Source organism: Aptenodytes forsteri, unplaced genomic scaffold (assembly GCF_000699145.1).
Source record: "Aptenodytes forsteri isolate BGI_AS27 unplaced genomic scaffold, ASM69914v1 Scaffold23, whole genome shotgun sequence".
NCBI classification, from domain to species: Eukaryota; Metazoa; Chordata; class Aves; order Sphenisciformes; family Spheniscidae; genus Aptenodytes; species Aptenodytes forsteri.
The window spans coordinates 7,176,388-7,194,191 of NW_008796043.1; the positions used below are offsets into that span (position 1 = coordinate 7,176,388).

A 17,804-nucleotide genomic window follows, 5' to 3' on the forward strand; every position below is an offset into this window, starting at 1 on the left:
GTCGGGGGGGGACCCATAGTGGCTGGGGGGCCCGGTGGGGGGGGGGGGGGGGGGGGGGAGCGGAGCCGGCGTTGGCAGCGGCGGGAGACAGCGAGGAGGAGGAGGACGAGGAGGAGAGAGGAAGAAAGATGCTGTTGCCGTCGCTCCGCCGTTGAAGTGACTCGTCCCCTGCTCGCGGGGGGCACTCGCAGCGGGGGCCGGGGCGGCCTGTGCGCGCAGCTGGCAGCCCTGCACTGCCCACCCGCCCGGAGCAGGCAGGGCAGAGGCGAGGAGAGGGGCAGCCTCTCCCCCCGGCTCGCCCCGGGCTCCCTCGCTCTGTGCCCATGGAAGGACCGACCCCACGGCGCTGAGACACGCCGCCGAGAGGATTTTCCTACGTTTTTTTTCCCCTCATTTTTGCCTTGTTGGTGTGCCTGCAGGCTGTTGCCTTTTTTATTATTATTTTTCCTTTTCTGTTGTTGCTTTTTCTTCTGGTTTTCCGGAAAGAAAGCTGCGCTTCGGAACCTGGCACCGACCCGCTGCCGCTCCTGCAGGGCGAGGAGGAGGAACCGCTACGCTGGCTCCCAGGGCGGCTTCCCCGGCTGGGAAAATGAGGTTGCTGAGACGCTGGGGCCCGAGTAGAGGAGGGAGGGAGAGGAAACCTGCTGCTGCAGAGTTGTGAGCAGCCCAGGAAAGTGCGTGCGTGCGTGGAGGAGGGGGGAGAAGCAGCCTCGTCCCCCCCGCCGACTCTTAAGGCACTCTCCTTCGGTTTTCTCTCCCCTTGGCCGGGCAGCGTGGGGGACTTGCCTCAGAGACTTCTGTGATTGAAGGGATTTTGCAGGAAGCGCTCCTCAGTCTGGTATAGGCTGTGTGGTTTCTCTTTTGTGCTTGCTTGTTCCTGTTTTTTACTTTTTCATTATTTTTAACCTTACTTTACTCTGGAATAAGGTAAACTTTTTATCTCTGGAAACATGTCGACGGGAGAAAGTTTTGAGTCTCGGTTTGAAAAAATCGACGTGACTTTAAAGGATCCCAAATCCGAAGTGAACGTGGACTGTTTGCTGGTGAGTAGGGAGCACCGATGGGTCCCCGGTCCCGTCTCCTCGAATTTCTTACCCTGTGGGACCGAATCTCGCACTCCCGGCTGAGTCACCACCCTGCTTAACTCCGCACTAGTGTTTTGTTTGCTCAGCGTTGAGCTGAGGGTGCGTGAATGTCTCTGTGCAGGGAGAGCGGCTTTCATGCCAAGGAGGCGCCCGCCCAGTCCTACCTCAGACTTGTCATCTCTCTCGCTTCATGCACCTTTCTTTTCTTCATCGACTGTCATAAGGGGCGGTGGACACTTTGTACAAAGGCGTAATTTGTGAGTGCCAGTCCTGTGTGTGAGCAGGAGACTGTAAATAGCTTTGATGTACCAATTCCCTCTTCAACAACTTTTTTCTTTTTTTTAAGAGTGAGGTCCTCTTATGTTGTGGTTAAGCACTGCAGCACTGACTTCAGCCTGTTTAGTGTAGATGTTTGCAAATGCTAACTAATGACGTGTAAAACACAGCTCTAAGATTAATATGCCCTGATGGGTGGGGAAGTAGTCATGGCAGGGGTTTAAATGCATTTTAAACTAGTTGGTGTGCTAGGCCTGGGATAGAGGGCTGCTTGCTTATTGTTTCCCTACTTGATCGTACCTGATGGTTCAATGGATCTCTCCAGTGCTGTCAGTGTTATAATTGCATCATATGAAAGCAAACTTTCTGACATAAAACCAACATCATTTGGTAGTTGCTTGACAAAAGTGGATGATGTTTTAGTTCTGATTATAAAAAGGCCCTCAACAAAGTGTATACCAAATCCAACCAATTTGTTTGGGGTGTAGCTGGGTACTTAGATATGCCTAGAGATGCCCTTAAATAGTAGTAAGTTGTAATTTGTGTTTTTATGCTGAAGTAGAGAATTTATTTTCTTTGTAGCAGATGATAAAAGTTCTTTAGTGTATTCTTTTTCTGGCTTTCTGTTGTCAGAGAGGAGAACAAGTAAATTGAATTTGTTCCTACTATGAACTCTGACGTTTGGGGTTGGGGGGCAAGGGAGGCGTGGGGGTGGAGATAGCTCTTAATAGTCATTCTTCATCTGCTGCTGCATGGCTTTTAGCAGAAAGCTCGCTTGAGCATAGGGCGGTGAAGAGGTGAAAAGAATCTAATGAAAGAATCTGTACAAGTTCATGATACTGTGTACTCTGTTTAGCTTATTACTGATTTGTGAGCTTCTGAAGTGTTGACAGGTCAAACCTACATCCCTGGATAAAAGCAGAGCCTAGTGGATGCTGCTGCCACAAGGGAAAATAGCACTGCATCTTCCAGTTAACTTGCTTCTTTTGATCTAGTTTACATATCTGTCATCTTAGAACCACAGCTAATGGGAAGAGCTCTGGTGCTTAGGGTATACTGTGTCAATTTTGATAACTCAAGACTACTGTCAAATCTGATGTTTTTACACGCAGCTTCTATTGATAGATGTCAAGAGTATAGATCTAATTAAGAATCCAGAGTTTTACATTAACAATGACTCAATTTGCTAGTATGTGCTTTAATGCTGGCCATACTATGGGGACCTTCCTACAGTGATAGTAAAGAGGTTGCAGGTATCAAACATGCAGTTGATAGTATCTTTGACTGTATTCCTTCACCTTTTAATCAGTTTAAGGGTTTGCCCCTTTTCAGTTATCTTAATTGCGATTTGGAGCTAAGCTGTAGTCAGTTTGGGAATGAATTTGTTGGGATGCTTCCTGTCATGCTTGTGTAAGGTTTTGGAACATGTGTTTGCATCTTGGATCTTAAGAATGTCTTTTACAGTGACAATTTTTTAGAAATCTTCTGAGATTTTTGGGCATACCTTTGTGTATTCTTTTAAAGGCAGCTTCTTATGGTATAGTAATCAGAATTATGATTTGTGGGTGTTTTTCGTTTTTTGTGGTTTTTTTTTTTTTAGCTAACTCTAGTTACAGATACTGTTCTTTTAAACTAATGCCAATTAAAAAAGAAAGTGCTTCTTCTGAAGAAATCAGCTGGTAGGTTAACTTCATATGTGTTGGGTCACTATATCAATCTCTCTGCTGGCTGGACTATTACTTTGTTTCATATCTCTCATCCTGAGTTGGTTCTTGGGCTCTTTTCTATAGAATTTAAGTATCCTAACACTTTCTAAAGAGTTTAAATATTTTACACCAGTTCTTAGTGTGATGACAAGCATCATTCTTGGCCCACGGTACTATTTCTATATCAAATCAATTGTAAAGTATGTGGATATCTTTTTAAAGAAGAAATGCTTAGGTGTAGGTCTAATTGATCTGCACGTAAAATATCTTCCAAGATGAACACCCCATTCCCCTCCCCCCAACTCCTGGTTAAAGAGGGAAATTTGTCAGTCTCTAGGCCTGGTACACTTAAAAAGAAAATGTTTTCTGTGATCAGACTCCATACAAAAAAGAAGAAATCCTTTTTTATAAAACCTTTTAAATCTAAAACGTTTTTTTTCTTTGATTAAAGTTGTAAATTGATGTTATTTATAATTGTTTTCACTTTTCCTGAGCAAAGGTGTTAGCTAACTGTGTGTATCTGAGTGGTAATATATGAATAACTGATGCACAGACACTTTAAATTCAGCATCTGATATTCTATACATGTACGCTTAAAATGCTGGAGTTCCTTTAGTCTCAAAAATCACTTTTTTTTTTTGGCTGTGTGAAGAAAAGTCTCAGCAATGCCCCTAGCTTCTCCTATTATGTGTTTATCCTCTTTAGCTTTAATTCATTGTGCTTCTGTTCTTAGCCTTCTTCCCCATCAGTTTGTAGCCCCTGTAGACTAAAAGGCAGGCATGGAATAACCTTTAAATCAGTTTTGTAACCATTTTGGGTTTTGTAAATGTTGTAAGCTAGGTTCTGTATGCTAGAAAGATTCTAAATTTATATGTGAAGTAGTATGAGAACACTAAGAAAAGAAGATGGGGGGGCTGATACAAAGGAAGGCGTGTTACTGTTTCAGGAAGGTGTGGGGGAAGAGTGCTGACAACAGAGCAGGCGGAAAAGACACACTGAAGACTACAGAACTTCAATTTACATGCTGCAGGAAGGAAATTCATAAAGCTGAGGTGCAGGAGAGAGATGTGTTTGTTTTTCCTGTTTTCTCTTATGCAACTGTAATAAAAACAGAGTAAGAAAACTAAGTTGCAACTGTCTGTAACTAAATTTGTTTCTTTGGGGCTTCCCTGCGCTTGATTTAGTACTTGCCTGGGAAATCATAGATAGGCTGTCTTTTCTGATGAGCCATGAGAAGGCCAAAGCCTAAGTTCTGTGTAAAGCATGTGCCACAGCATAATGTAGTGCTTTTTCTCAAAATACCAGGTACTAGGAGTCCTACAGTCCTAAAAAGATCTAATAAGACTGTGAAGGCTGTGTTAGATAGATAGTCACACTTTAGGGTGTGCAATGATCAGATACTGGTGAATACCATAGATGTGCTAAGTAGAGCCAAAGGCAATGTAAGGAACTAGCTATTAACTTGAGCTTAATGTCTCATTAATGATATTAAGCAGTGGAAAGTAGTATTCAATGGGCATACTTCTACAACAATTTTGGAATAAAACCAGATTTCTTATTCCTCTGTGTTTGTTAATAAATCCTTGGGGTTTATGGGCTTCCAGTTTTTGGAGAGTGGGGAGGGAGGGGTGTAACAGATGAATGGATGGGGGACATCTTGACCTGAAGCTGCCTATGCTTTTGATTCAAAAATAACTAGTAAATTTTCATGAAAATGCTTTTTGGTGCTCCCTCTGCTCTGATACTAACTCACAAAGAGTCTTTTCATGTTTTATGTAGACACTCGAGTAACTAAATTATTCAAGTACTTAGTCAGTTACTTGAGTAGTTGATTTTTAAAGCTTCAGACTTTTGATGGTCTTAATCTTCAAAGATATCAAATGTTTCACTTATTCAGTAAGTGAATTTGGCTTCAAATTAACTGACAACAGTAAACACTGCATATGACAAACTTGTTTTATCTAGTCTCAAGAGATTTCCATTTTTGTTGCACCAAAAATACACAGGTACAGAACGTAGTTCACCTGTTTTTCCTAGATCTATTTAATATTCAGCTAGATGAACTCATGTTCATCTGTCTTGCATAGGAAAAGGTGAGATGATCTCATCATCTTTGGGATTTGGAGTTCTAAATCTCTATTGTCACTAGATCTTTTTTTTCCGTTCTGCTTAACTTGTTAGAAAGCACTTCTGAAGACCTTGCAATTAGGGATTTGGTAAATAAATAAATAAATAAACCCCTAAAGAATATAACTCAAAGTACCTTTACTTCAGAAGTTCTTATCTATCAAAATAACTGTTGAAAATCACCTTCACTGAAACTGCATTAACTATGAGTGCTCTTAGAATCTGAGTGATAAAATGCTAGAGAAACTTGGTATCTGAGAAGCTTACTCATTTGCTAATGAAGCTCATGCATAGAAAAAGCAGAGTTTGAACATTTGCAGAGTGTCAGCTTCAGAATGCTGTAAGTTGTGTGGAGGTAGTTCAAAGTGAGCGGAAATGTCATGATTGACTAAATCTCCTTGGACACATTTTTACCATTCTTAAGATCCAAGTGCAAGGTCCTGCGCTTGGGTTGGGGCAATCACCAGTATCAGTACAGACTGGGTGTTGAATAGATTGAGAGTAGCCCTGCAGAGAAAGACTTGGGGATATTTGGAGAGAATATCTGAATATCCCTGTCTTCCTACAGAGAGAGACTTTTTACCAGGGCCTGTAGTGACAGGACAAGGGACAACGGTTTTAAACTGAAAGAGAATAGATTTAGATTGGACATAAGGAAGAAGATTTTTTACTATAAGGGTGGTGAGAACTGGAACAGGTTGCCCAGAGAAGTTGTGGATGCCCCATCCCTGGAAGTGTTCAAGGTGAGGTTGGGTGGGGCTTTTAGCAACCTGATCTAGTGAAAGATGCCCTTGCCCATGGCTATGGGGGTTGGAACTAGATGATCTTTAAAGGTCCCTTCCAACCCAAACCATTCTGTGATTCTGTAGTTAGATCTAAAATAAGACTTCTGGCTGACCTAGAAATACAATTCTGTCTTCAAGTTACCATATCCAAGCTTTATATGCAAACCTGATTGTAATTGCACATTAATATTACCTGCTCATCACTAAGAATTATGTAATACATAGGTTGATGTGAAATTAATGATAAAATATATAGCTTGGTATGTTAATCAAAGGTAAAATGCAACTGTAAGTTGGCTTTGGAAATGCAGTAGCTTGGTGAATTCTCATTTCAGGTTGCACCTCTTAGAAGACTTTTTTTTAATATTATGTAAGCCTCTAGAAAGTTAACAGTAGAGATGGCAGGACTGTCAAAATGTTAGCATTTGATTCACAGTGTATGGTAGGTTTTATACAGGAATAACAGTTAACTTAGCCAATTCTTCTGCTCATAAAACTAGAGGTCGTAGGAATGTAATTATTTTTCCTATAAAAAGTTTTAATCAAGAATGAGAATAGAAAGTTGATGTTAAGACACATTTCAACAAGAGGAATTAAAAAACCAACCAAAACCTGGTAGTAGGTTATAAATGCTCTTATCAAGTAAAAATATTTGTAAACAATGTCATTTTCCCTGACAACTGCAGAGTGGTTTAGTTTTTTTGGTGGTGGTGGGAAGGAAGAGGGAAACACCTGGAATTTGTTTGTTGGACAAATTGAAAATCAACCTGTTGGTCTGTAAATCTTTGGCAACAATGATAGCTTCAGGAGCCACGCACTGTAAGCAGATGATATTGGTAGCCTCACAGTTGCTGTTAGCAGAATTCTCTAGGACGTACTTTAGTACTACATAAAAATAAAAAACCTTTTTTAGGTCTCTTACCAATGAATGCTGAGATGTTTGTCTCGATACAGGATGTTTATCTTGAATTTGAGCGGTCCCAAAACATGTAATTAAAAACTTCTTTTTTTTTTTGGTGGATGTTGCTTGATGCTATTTATCGAAACTCCTTTGTCATCAAGAAATTGCACTTCCAAATGGAGATACTAAAAAACTGAACTTCCTTCTTTGAGAACAAAATTAGAGAATGGTTGAAAACTATTCTGTCTTTGCCTTAATTTGTCCAGTCATTCAAGCAGCAATAAAGCCAGAAGGATGATGAGACAATATTGGTAAAACTTTAAGTACTAAGCAGACAACACCGAGTTATAGCTGATTTAAAACAAATGCAAATAAACCATTTTTTAGCTTTCTTGGTAGTCTGCTGAAATAAATGCCTGGATTAACAGTGGTTGAACAAGAGCCGAAACTTGATCTTTGTGAAGGAGAAAAGTGGTTTGGAGCTCTTCTTGTCCATAGTGTTTTGCTCTGCTGAGACGATTGGATCTCGTGTAGTGTAATCTCTAGTCAGGTTTCTTCTTGGGCTTTTCAGTATTGATGGATATCCAAACAGCATTAGCAGAGTATAACATGCTGTGGTGCATCTTTAGTTACAGCAGTCTAGAGACTGTCTAGACAAGCAGCAGTTGCTTGGTCCAGTTAGCTACCCATCTTGCTAGGGGAGAACCGGCACAGGATTGGTACCAGCTTCTAACTGGAGCACAGGTCAAAGTCTATTCTGATACTCAAAATTTTGTAAAGGATTGGCTTTAACTAACTGAAAGATTGCCACTCCTTGTCAATATTTATACAATACAAACTGTCATGGGGACAGTATGTAAGATCTCTTTATAATTTAAATCCAACTGCTGATTTCTTTATTTCAGCTTTCCCTCTTTAGTTTCTTATATGCGTTAATTTTTATGTTTCTTTTATAGAGTTGAGAAATATGTGAAAGTTTTCTTGTTTTTTCAGTTGCATGGTCTGAGATGATGCAAAGAGCTGATGCTTGGAAACCTCTGTAGAAAACACTACACAAACTAAGGCTTTATTTTGGACTGTAGGTTGGAACTACCTAAACGTGTTTCTAGCTTTTGTGTGTCCAGGCTACAGAACTTACAGTTGATCTGGAAACACAAGTTGAATACGTACTTGTTTTTTCCTACAGATCTTCATGAGTCATAATATTCACTTAAAAAAAAAATATAACTAAGAAAGCCTTGAATTCTAATAGTTATGCAAATATTGAGTAATTATGTCATCATCTTTTTTCTCTTAAAAGCTGCATAGTATTCAGATAGTGCTGCATTGTACTCGGATGTATTAAATTCTAAGGTATGAACACATTCAGAGGAAAACTGATACTTCCTGATAAAGTCTATTGATGTTAGATATCCACATATAAAATGCATTCATACAAGATGGCTGTTTTCCCATGTAGTCACTGACTGCTATGAAAATATTGTTTCTCTGGAGGCTGGGCTTCTTTTTTAGCAGATAAATAATGGCCAAAAAAATGTCCTGACTACATGAAATTAAGTATGTCATCTGGAATGCACTTTCCAAAGAAGAGGCCAGAAGCTTCTCCTGACATCTGGAGATTTCAGCTAAGACAATTTACCCTGTTTTGTGGTTGGGGAAGTTATATTTTTCAGAAGATGTTTAGTAGGACTTGTTATTTCGAATGGGAAAACGTGAAGGAAGGATGGTCAGGGCATTCATCTCATTTTGGCCACTGATAGATGATACTATGCTTACTATTCCAAGAAAATGGAGATCTTGAGATAAAAACAGGTTAGTTATGTCCATATTTTGGTTAGAAGCTTCTAAAGAAAACTCAAAAATTTGTTTCTTCTCTCTAAATCAGTTACTTTGGAAGATGATTTGGAAGTCTGTCTTTTTAATATTTAATACCATATGCACAGTGAAAGTCGTATTTCGTTGATTACAAGTGATCATTATTTCACAGAATGATTGAGGCCAGAAGGGACCTCTGGAGGTCATCTTGTCTAACCCCCCTGCTCTGGCAGGGCCACCTAGAGCAGGTTGCCCAGGATGGCTTTTGAATATCTCAAAGGAGGTAGGCTCCACAACCTCTCTGGGCAACCTGTAATTTTCCACTTCTCAGCAGTACATTTACTTGGTTGATGCTTCATAGCGGAGAATAAAATTAACTGAAACTAAACAGAAGAGTTATCAGTACTCACTTTGCATTTATTTGCAGAGTTCTCTAAGTGTTTTGGCCGCCTTAACTTGGTCAGTAAACCTCTTTATAACCCAAATCACTTTCTTCTGAAAAGCATCTGCCACAGAAGACCAGAAGGAACTTTCTGCGTGGAGGCAATTGTAGATTTGGAGATTTTAAGCATAAGGATTTGTATTTGAGAAGAAAGTTGCTGTGAATTGATAAGCTCATTAAATTTAATTTGTGACTGCAGTTGAAACAGATTAGACATAGAATTTTTCTGTTGGAGGAAAAAAGAAAGAGTTAATGCCTTGCTCTGATGTCCAATTTACACTCCAGTAGTGCTACTTCAGTTTTTCCATGATTCTGAACCTTGGTAGCGTTGTGTTTTCTATATCTGTGTGTGTACCTCATTCTCCTTCTGACAAGCAGTGAGGGAGGCTGGGTAGGACTTTCTTATTGGCATGGCAATGTGGAAGACTCTTTGACATTCATGGGGCAGGAACCTGTCACTGGGAGATAGGTGAAGAGGGAGAGGAGACTGCCTGTGGTAGAAGCTGAAGTGCAAGGTGTCAGTACAACAAGCATTATCTTCCTGGAGTATGGATGACAGAGTCCAGCACGTTAATTCCACCATTGAGATCTAGGAGCACCTTTGACGACAAGTGTGGAGTGACTCTATGTTAAGGTACTTAGGAGTGGAGGAAGCCCCTCCAGCCAGGAGACGATAGAGTAGGAGCAGATAGGGAAGATCCTTCGGGGGGAGCAAGACTGAAGGTAGGACAATGAGTTTGTGCTGGTTATACTTGCCCCATGCCTTTTCACAGATGCCAGGTTGCGCAGAACAATACCAGACATGACATGAAGCTGTAGTTGAAAATAGAGGCAATACTGCTGCCTCGTAACTTTGTCTTGATACTATGTGCTGCTGTTAGAGGTGGAATCATAGAATTTCCTCAAGAGCTGTTCTTTGTTATGAAATCTTATTATACCAATATATCAATATACTAATATCTTCTTAGAAAGTAGCTGTGATTGTAGGCATGGAAAGAATCCTGTCAGTATTAAGCTGAGAGAATTTACTCCCCCCTTGCAAAAAGGAAGGGTTCTTCTGCCACTTCAATCCACCTAGCAGTTTGTTTATTGCTCTAATACAGCTTCTGTGAGCTGCTGTCCTCCTCCTTAAACTCCAGTTACTAAGTTCATTGGCAGTTAAACAAACAATTGCCAACATACTGATGGTATGATTTGTGGTGGTTGTGGGACCATTCAAACCTGCTATTACATGCTATATATCCTCTTTTGTAGGAATACAAGGCCAAAAATGGTGCCAGCCAAATGGTAGACTTATTAGGACTTGAATTTTTTGCTCTGCTAGCGTTGGCAACAATTGTCATGGCTTTTGAAACAGGGGCTATTGTTGCCAACGCTAGCAGAGCAAAGACGGTGACGGAAATAACAAAATGCCCATTAAGGGCTACGGAGTGAAAGCTGAACTATTGATGTGAGTGTGTGTTTTGTTGGGTTGGTTTTTTTGTTTTGTTTTTTAAAGTACACTGAATCTGGAATTAGAGATGTCATTAAGAAGCTAGGCTCTTTGTAGAGCATAGATTAGTGTGCTTCCTGGAAGAGCTTTTGTCTTCTGTCTTTTAATGAAATGCTCGTGGCTATTTTCAGCCTTTCTCATACCCCACAAACTGTTTTGTGCATGTGGTTTCTGGACATAGCATGACCTTAAAGTGGTTGGCGATGCTTTTGGCTTGTAAAATCAGATGGCTGGAGAAATCTTCAGAACTAGTCACACTGTGGTTCTGAAACAAGCAGTGAAGACTCTTGTTAGGAAGACCACATTCAGGAGAATTTATCTAAATGGGTTATTTATCTAAAGAACAGAGTTGTAACACAAAGAAGGTCTTGTATCAAGTAACTTGCACACTCAGAGCTATTCATTGATTCCACTTGGCAGATTGGATTGGAGTAAGGCAAGGACTAAAAGTCTCTTTTTTGCTTTTAATTCTTGATGAGTGTAAGGTCAGAGAAGCCTTTGAAGTTTTCTCCTATTGTTTCTTTTCTGTCCTAAAATGCCTTCAAGCTCTCATAACAAAGCTTTTATCCTTCTTGATGCGATGTATACATAACACTATTTTCATCAGTAGTTTGGACTTGAGATGTAATCAAAGATGCTATTTAGAGGAAAAATTGGAGTGTTACGATGCTGGTGCTACTGGAGCTGCTTTGGTTCTGGGACTGCAACTGTAAGTGACTCCTATGTAATTTTCTGCCTTCTGTACAGTGCAATTGATTTTGGCTAGCATCAGGGAAGAGTCGGGATGGTTGCGTTGTTCTTGACCTTACCTTTTCTTTTGGTCATGACAACCTCCTCTTTGAGCTCCTGGCAAAGAGGTGAGTCAGGTCGACTTCACCTTCATATAAAGAATAGTTTCTATTATAGTTCTTGATAAGTTCATGGGAAAGAAGGGTCTGAGAACCGCTGATTCTAGGGGAAAGAAGGAATTTTTTTGATATACTCTTTTTCATTGCGGTTTGACAAACTCATAGACATGGTCAGGAATAAAAGAAAAGATTGATTAAAAACATGTATTTGCAGGTTGGGAAGCTTCTTCCCAAGTTTCTGATGCCCTGGGAGTAGAAACTTATTTTCAATTTAAGATTCAACAGGAATTTGCAGCTGAAGATCTTCCTTCAGATCAAGCTGTCTTGTGAGAGGTTGACTAACTGTACCAAAACAGGACATCTTCATTTTTCAATCTTTCTTGTGTGTTTCAACATCAGCAAACTTACTTTCCAGTGGTGTTGCATTACTCACGTTTTGTGGGAGGAAATAACAGTATCCAACAAAGGTGTATTTTAGAAACAATTTGATGAAATGGTAAGCTTTCTTCTGCAAGAGGAGTTATCAGTCAAGTCTTTACATTTAATTTAAAAAATTTGTCTTATGAAGTGATGAGTTAGCAAAAGTGAAAAAAACGAAATACGGATATGAGTTTTTTAAGAATTACTTTCAGAAGTAATTTGATGTTTTCACAAGATATTTATTTTCTCAGAGGAGTTGGAATCAACATAACCTTTTTTCAAAACAATGGAAAAAGGCACAATCTTTTTTTTAACAAGTAACTTGCAACTTTGAGCTAAAGCTCATACTTAAGATTAGACAATCTCCTGTAGATTTTGCTTGCCTTGGAATTGCATCATGAGAAACAAATGGTTTTCAGGTATAATGAAGTGCAGCTTATCCATCCTAGAACTATAGAAATGAGCTGTTTTATTAGTTAAGCCTCCTTTCTTCATCTAGAAGAAGGTGGAAGCAGTGTCAACCAAAAGAGCTCATGCTTAAGTTGGGCAAGATACCTGTGTCCTCAGCTCTGCAAAACACAAGAATCACTTAATTTTTTAATACAGAAGGGGGATGTCTGTTATCAAGATCTCACGTTCTTCACTGTTCAGATCAGTTAATTTCTGTTTCACTTCTACTGCAGAAGAAGTAAAGAAGTAATCAAGTTCTGATAGAAAGAGGAGGAGCAACTAATTGGGCAGATGACAAAAAAAAGAAATTGTCAGTAATGCCAATCCTGTCTATTCATAGGCTCTCGAGTTAATTTTTAAACTTGTGCAGTGGATATTTGTCTACCATAAATTACTTCATTCTTAATAGTTTTAAAAAAGAACTGTTTATTCATTTGACTTTGACATTGTGGAAAGTCAATCATTCCATTTAAATACTTTCTCTTATTTGAGTACAAATCAAATCTTGCCTGAAAAGACAGAGAAGTTGAAATCAAAGTTGGTGTGCTGTATTATCCTCTTTTCTCCTCCTACTTAGTAAATGAAATATCAACAAATAGGAGGCATCGGTGCAATATCAGACTGTGATATTGTCCTTTTGTACTTTTGAATATTCCTAACTGAAGAACACAAAACACTTCACTTACAGGGTGATGATAGGGGACAAAACCCCCCAAAAAAAAGCTCTTTGTGTAAAAGGAAGTCTTGTCTGTCTGTAAGATATAAATACAAATACAAGGTTTGGAAAATGAGCAGAGAAATTAGGAAGATTGTAATTAAAGATGATTTTGGGGTTGGAATTGTTTGTTTGGCCTATGGTGACTTAAGTCAGGGTTTCCTGATTTCTTCAGGCTTTTTGTGATACTGTTTTGAATTTCTATTTCCTGCATCTAAAATAAAAAAGTACCCCCCCCAATTTGTGGGTTTGATGGTGTGGAGGCAAGCTACTGTTTGTACTCTTTTTAAGAGGTAGGGAAATTTCACTGGTAGTACCATGGTGTATTTGAAAAACAGACATCAAGCTTCAAGCACGCATGTGGCAAATATCAATGACCAAAAAAGACTCCACAAGAAGACTTTTTAAACTAAGTCAAAAGGAAGGTGTGAGTCTGTTTATAATATACCAATGAAGATGTGGTGTTAAACTGTGCTGTTTTAATATAAGCCATTGCTTTCAGATTCTTAAGTATTTTGAGTTAGAGTTGTATTTTCTTTAGTTACAGATGTTCCTACAGATAAATAGGGGAAACTAATTTATCTGAACATAGACTTATGACTGCAAGATACTTTTAAGTAAAGAAAATTAGTTTCTCTGTGTATTAGTGTATGTTAGTATGAGCCTAAAAATTACTTTGCTTCAGTATAATAAGTAAATTTTTACAATGCCTTAACTGTTTTAGTAGCATGGAAACTTTAATGTTCATTGGTCTCAAAGTTTGCATAAACTGTGTGGTAGGGATTTATTGTATTTTCTAGGGGGAAAATTGGAGACAAATTAAGAAGAGCTTCATGAAACTTGATGCTTTTTATGGAAAAAGTTCAGTACTGCCTGACTGACTGAGTTCTGTTGTGTGTGTATACGAAGCTGTTAAAATGAAGATGTATGCATTTTAAACTGCAGTTAAACTTACAAACTGCTAAGTATCCAGTGCTCAGCTGATAATGCTCAGTTGTGTAACAGGAGGCTGTTCCTGTTTGCCATAGTTTCCAGTGGTGTAATCACTGGAGGAAAGGAGGAAAGATCACTAAAATGTTCTATTGACCTAAATAGTTCGAGGGTTGTAATAAATAAAGTTCATTAGTTCTCTGAAACAATTCTCCTTCTTGTTAGCCTTACATATTGAGTAGGTAGTGTTTTTCTACCTTAACAAATTCACGTGCAACTATTGCTTGCCTTTTACTTTACTTCTGAAGGTGTGCTTCACAGGTTTCCAGGAAAGCCTTTCTGTGAAAAGCTTCATTAATCACTTGAGATCATCATTAAATAAATGAGTTGGCTAGAAAGGAAAGATTTATGTTCAGTACATTCATGGTACTTGTGTGTGTGTGTGTGTATATATATGATGAAAAATATTAAGTCCTGACATGCATTTTCCTTTAAAATAAAAACCTTGCAAATTCAGTTGAAGTACTCTAAGCTTCAGAATAATTGATAGGAGTTTTTTGTTTTCAATACTGTGAAATTAGTTTCCTATTCTAGATTTTGTTAGAAGGAACTATGATGACACCAAAATGGCACAAGGAATTATCTGCATAAAGTTTGCTAATATGTAGTTGAATTAGAGTTAATTTTGGTGAGACATCAAATACACTATTTTAAAAATATCTCAAAAGATAATCTTGGTGGTCAGTGGTTTTTACTGAGGCTGGCAGCCTGTCACAAGTGGGGATCCCTTCCAGGGTTGGATACTGGGCCTCGCACTGTTCAACATCTTCATAAATGATCTGGATGATGGGATTGAAAGCACCCTCACCAAGTTTGCTGATGACACTAAACTGGGTGGTGAGGTGGACGCTTCGGAAGAGAGACCTGGACAGGCTGGAAGAGTGGGCAGGTAAGAACTGTATGAAGTTTAACAAAGACAACTGCAAAGTCCTGCACTTGGGACGACATAACCAAAGAGCCCAGTACAGGCTTGGATCTGTGTGGCTGGGGAGCAGCCTTTCTGACCTGGGGGTCCTGGTGGACAACAAGCTGAACAGGAGTCAGCAGAGCAGTGCTGCAGCAATAAAGGCAAACTGGATCCTGGGCTGCAACTGCAGGGGTGTTACTAGCAGAGATAGAGATGTGATCATCCCACTCAGTGCTGGTCAGGCCATGCCTGGAGTGCTGTGTCCAGTTCTGGTTCCCACAATTCAAGACAGACACAGACAGACTGGAGAGGGTCCAAAGGAGGGTCGCAAAGATGGTCAAAGGGCTAGAGAACCTGCCTTGTGAGAGAAGACTGAAGGAGTCTCCCTGAAGAAGAGAAGGCGGGGGGACCTCATCACAGTATTCCAGTACTTAAATGGCAGCTATGAAGAGGATGGAGGCTATTTTTTCACAAGGAGCCACATAGAGAAGACAAGGGGTAATGAGCGCAAGTTGCACTGGGAGAGGTTTCGTATATATATAAGGAAGAAATTTTTTACAGTGAAAACAGTCACTGGAACAACCTCCCCAGGGACATGGTAGAGTCCCCATCGCTGGAGGTTTTCAAGATGCGACTGGACACGGTGCTAGATAATCTTATCTAGGCTACCTTTCCCATGAAAGGTTGGACCACATGACCTTTCAAGGTCCCTTCCAATCTGGGCTGTTCTATGGTTCTGTGATTCTCAAGCTTTTGAGAAAATACCTGTACAGTGTTTCACTGGTTGGTTTTCCCTTTGTCTTTTTCTAGCTTTGGTTTCAAAGCATCAGTGAAGTTCTTGAATCAGTGCAACAATCTGTTTGCAGCAGTGCGAGTTAACCACACAGTGATTACATATAGTATATGTACAAATTGCTTTCTCAGCCGTAGCTATCAAGGCCCTATTTTCTGAGGTGACACCATACGGGATATGGTAGCTATGCTGAGCAGCGCAATGTTAATGTCGTTTGTCTTGTAACATCAGTTCTGGTCAGAATAAAAAAAAAGAAACAGACTTAAGGAGAAAAATCTTAGTGGTGTGAAGAGATGGAGGAAACTCAACCATACACAACAAATCTAGTTTCTAAATGGACAAAAAGATAAACTGCTGTTAGATATTTTCTTAAATATTTTTCATCCTAAATGGCAACTATAAATTGCAATTGTATCTGAATTTAAAAAAGAAAAACAATAGGAAAAACAGCTCCTGTAGAGTTAATTTTTTCTTTGTGGCATTTAATACCTTTCAAGTGAAGATGAACTCTATCTGGAAGGAGGAAAAAAAAAATATTCTCAAGATTTAAACCAGCAAGTTCAAATTATCCATTTAGGTTGAGAAAAGATCTCTGCTAAGCTAAGGGGAACTTGCAAAATGATCAGGAGCTAGTAGGAGTTCTTATGCACTCAGTAGGTTTTGTCTCATGATATGGCTTCAGGTGAGAAGTTGCTCAATTAGTATATAACTCTCCAAATTAAGAATTAGCATAGAATAAAGTTTTCAGTAAATGGGATGTAATTCTTTTTCATTAGTATGGCAGTAATACAGATAATTTGAATTATGAAAGATTGTTACCATATACAGTTAACTGTAGCCAAGCAACAGTTAAACTGTATATCTTCATGCAGTAAAACTTATTTGGGCATAAAATCATGACTTCAAGTATGCATATCAATATGCTTTCAAAAGATAACTGAAGTAGTTGGATTAATCTGGTGTCATTCTGATGGAGCCCCAAGAATTAAAAAAAAATTAAAAAAAATGCCTGGTCTGTGCTCGAATTTCAAGTGTATTTTTTTTCTCAACAGATTATTATTCTGTAATAAAAGTGCCAGAGATTAATTTTAGAATTTCACTTTTACAATCAGAGAGGTGTTAGGGTGATCTGTAGCAACAATCCCCAGGTCAGTGTCCATCAAGAGTAAGGCCACAGTCTTGCTGCAACAGCATCTTGTCTCTGTTTTGTAAATCAGCATTTAATATAGCTACTGCCCTTGTGCTACATGTGGTAGCTGTAGAACTCAGGTAAATTTTAAAAGGCATATATCTTTCTTTAATATTTTTGGCTTTTTGGGGGGGGAGGGGGGGCAGGTACCATGATTAATAGCAGGAGATGTATTAGATGAAATAAAAGTGCATCAGAAAAACTCAGTGGAAAGAGCAAATCAAATACCAGCTAGTGCTTTTGGTCTTTTTTTGGTTGCAGTTATGTAAGGCTATTGGCATCCTCTGTTCACTTTTGAAGAAAGTGGCTGCTCCAACATCTGCTGTGCCAAATGGGCAAATTCAAGCTCTGTTACTGTGGTGTGGTAAGGAAAAGAGGTTAAATCAGGATATCTTTTAGTCATACTTCTACCATCAGCTGTTTGTATTTTAACTAGTTCAGAATACAGTGTGTTGGTAGTTGACTCGACAGAACTGAAGATGTAAGCCATGCTTATCTTTTAAGACACTTAAAGGTATGCTTTTCACTTTTTACAGAAAGCAGCAAATTTATTCTGAGGATGGGATGAGAAATGTAAGCTATAGTATCTTATTATTGGCTTTGCCATTCTTAAGGTCACAACAACCCCATGCAGTGCTACAGGCTTGGGGAAGAGTGGCTGGAAAGCTGCCCAGCAGAAAAGGACCTGGGGGTGTTGGTTGACAGCCGGCTGAACATGAGCCAGCAGTGTGCCCAGGCGGCCAAGAAGGCCAATGGCATCCTGGCCTGTATCAGAAATAGTGTGGCCAGCAGGAGTAGGGAAGTGATTGTCCCTTTGCACTGGTGAGGCCGCACCTCGAATACTGTGTTCAGTTTTGGGCCCC

General features: G+C 39.5%; 1 protein-coding gene across 2 annotated transcripts in view; it reads left to right on the plus strand.

The window, feature by feature from the left end:
- Positions 1–124: 124 nt before the first annotated feature.
- Positions 125–17,804, plus strand: part of ROCK1 (Rho associated coiled-coil containing protein kinase 1) — a 93,568-nt gene continuing 75,888 nt past the window's right edge. Inside the window, exon 1 of one of the 2 annotated variants that reach the window (XM_019473759.1) lies at positions 125–1,043. In XM_019473759.1, coding sequence (XP_019329304.1) covers positions 951–1,043 — 93 coding nt within the window. In that variant the 5' untranslated portion in view covers positions 125–950. The remainder of the gene's footprint in view (positions 1,044–17,804) is intronic. The other variant, XM_009285647.2, reaches the window with a different exon arrangement.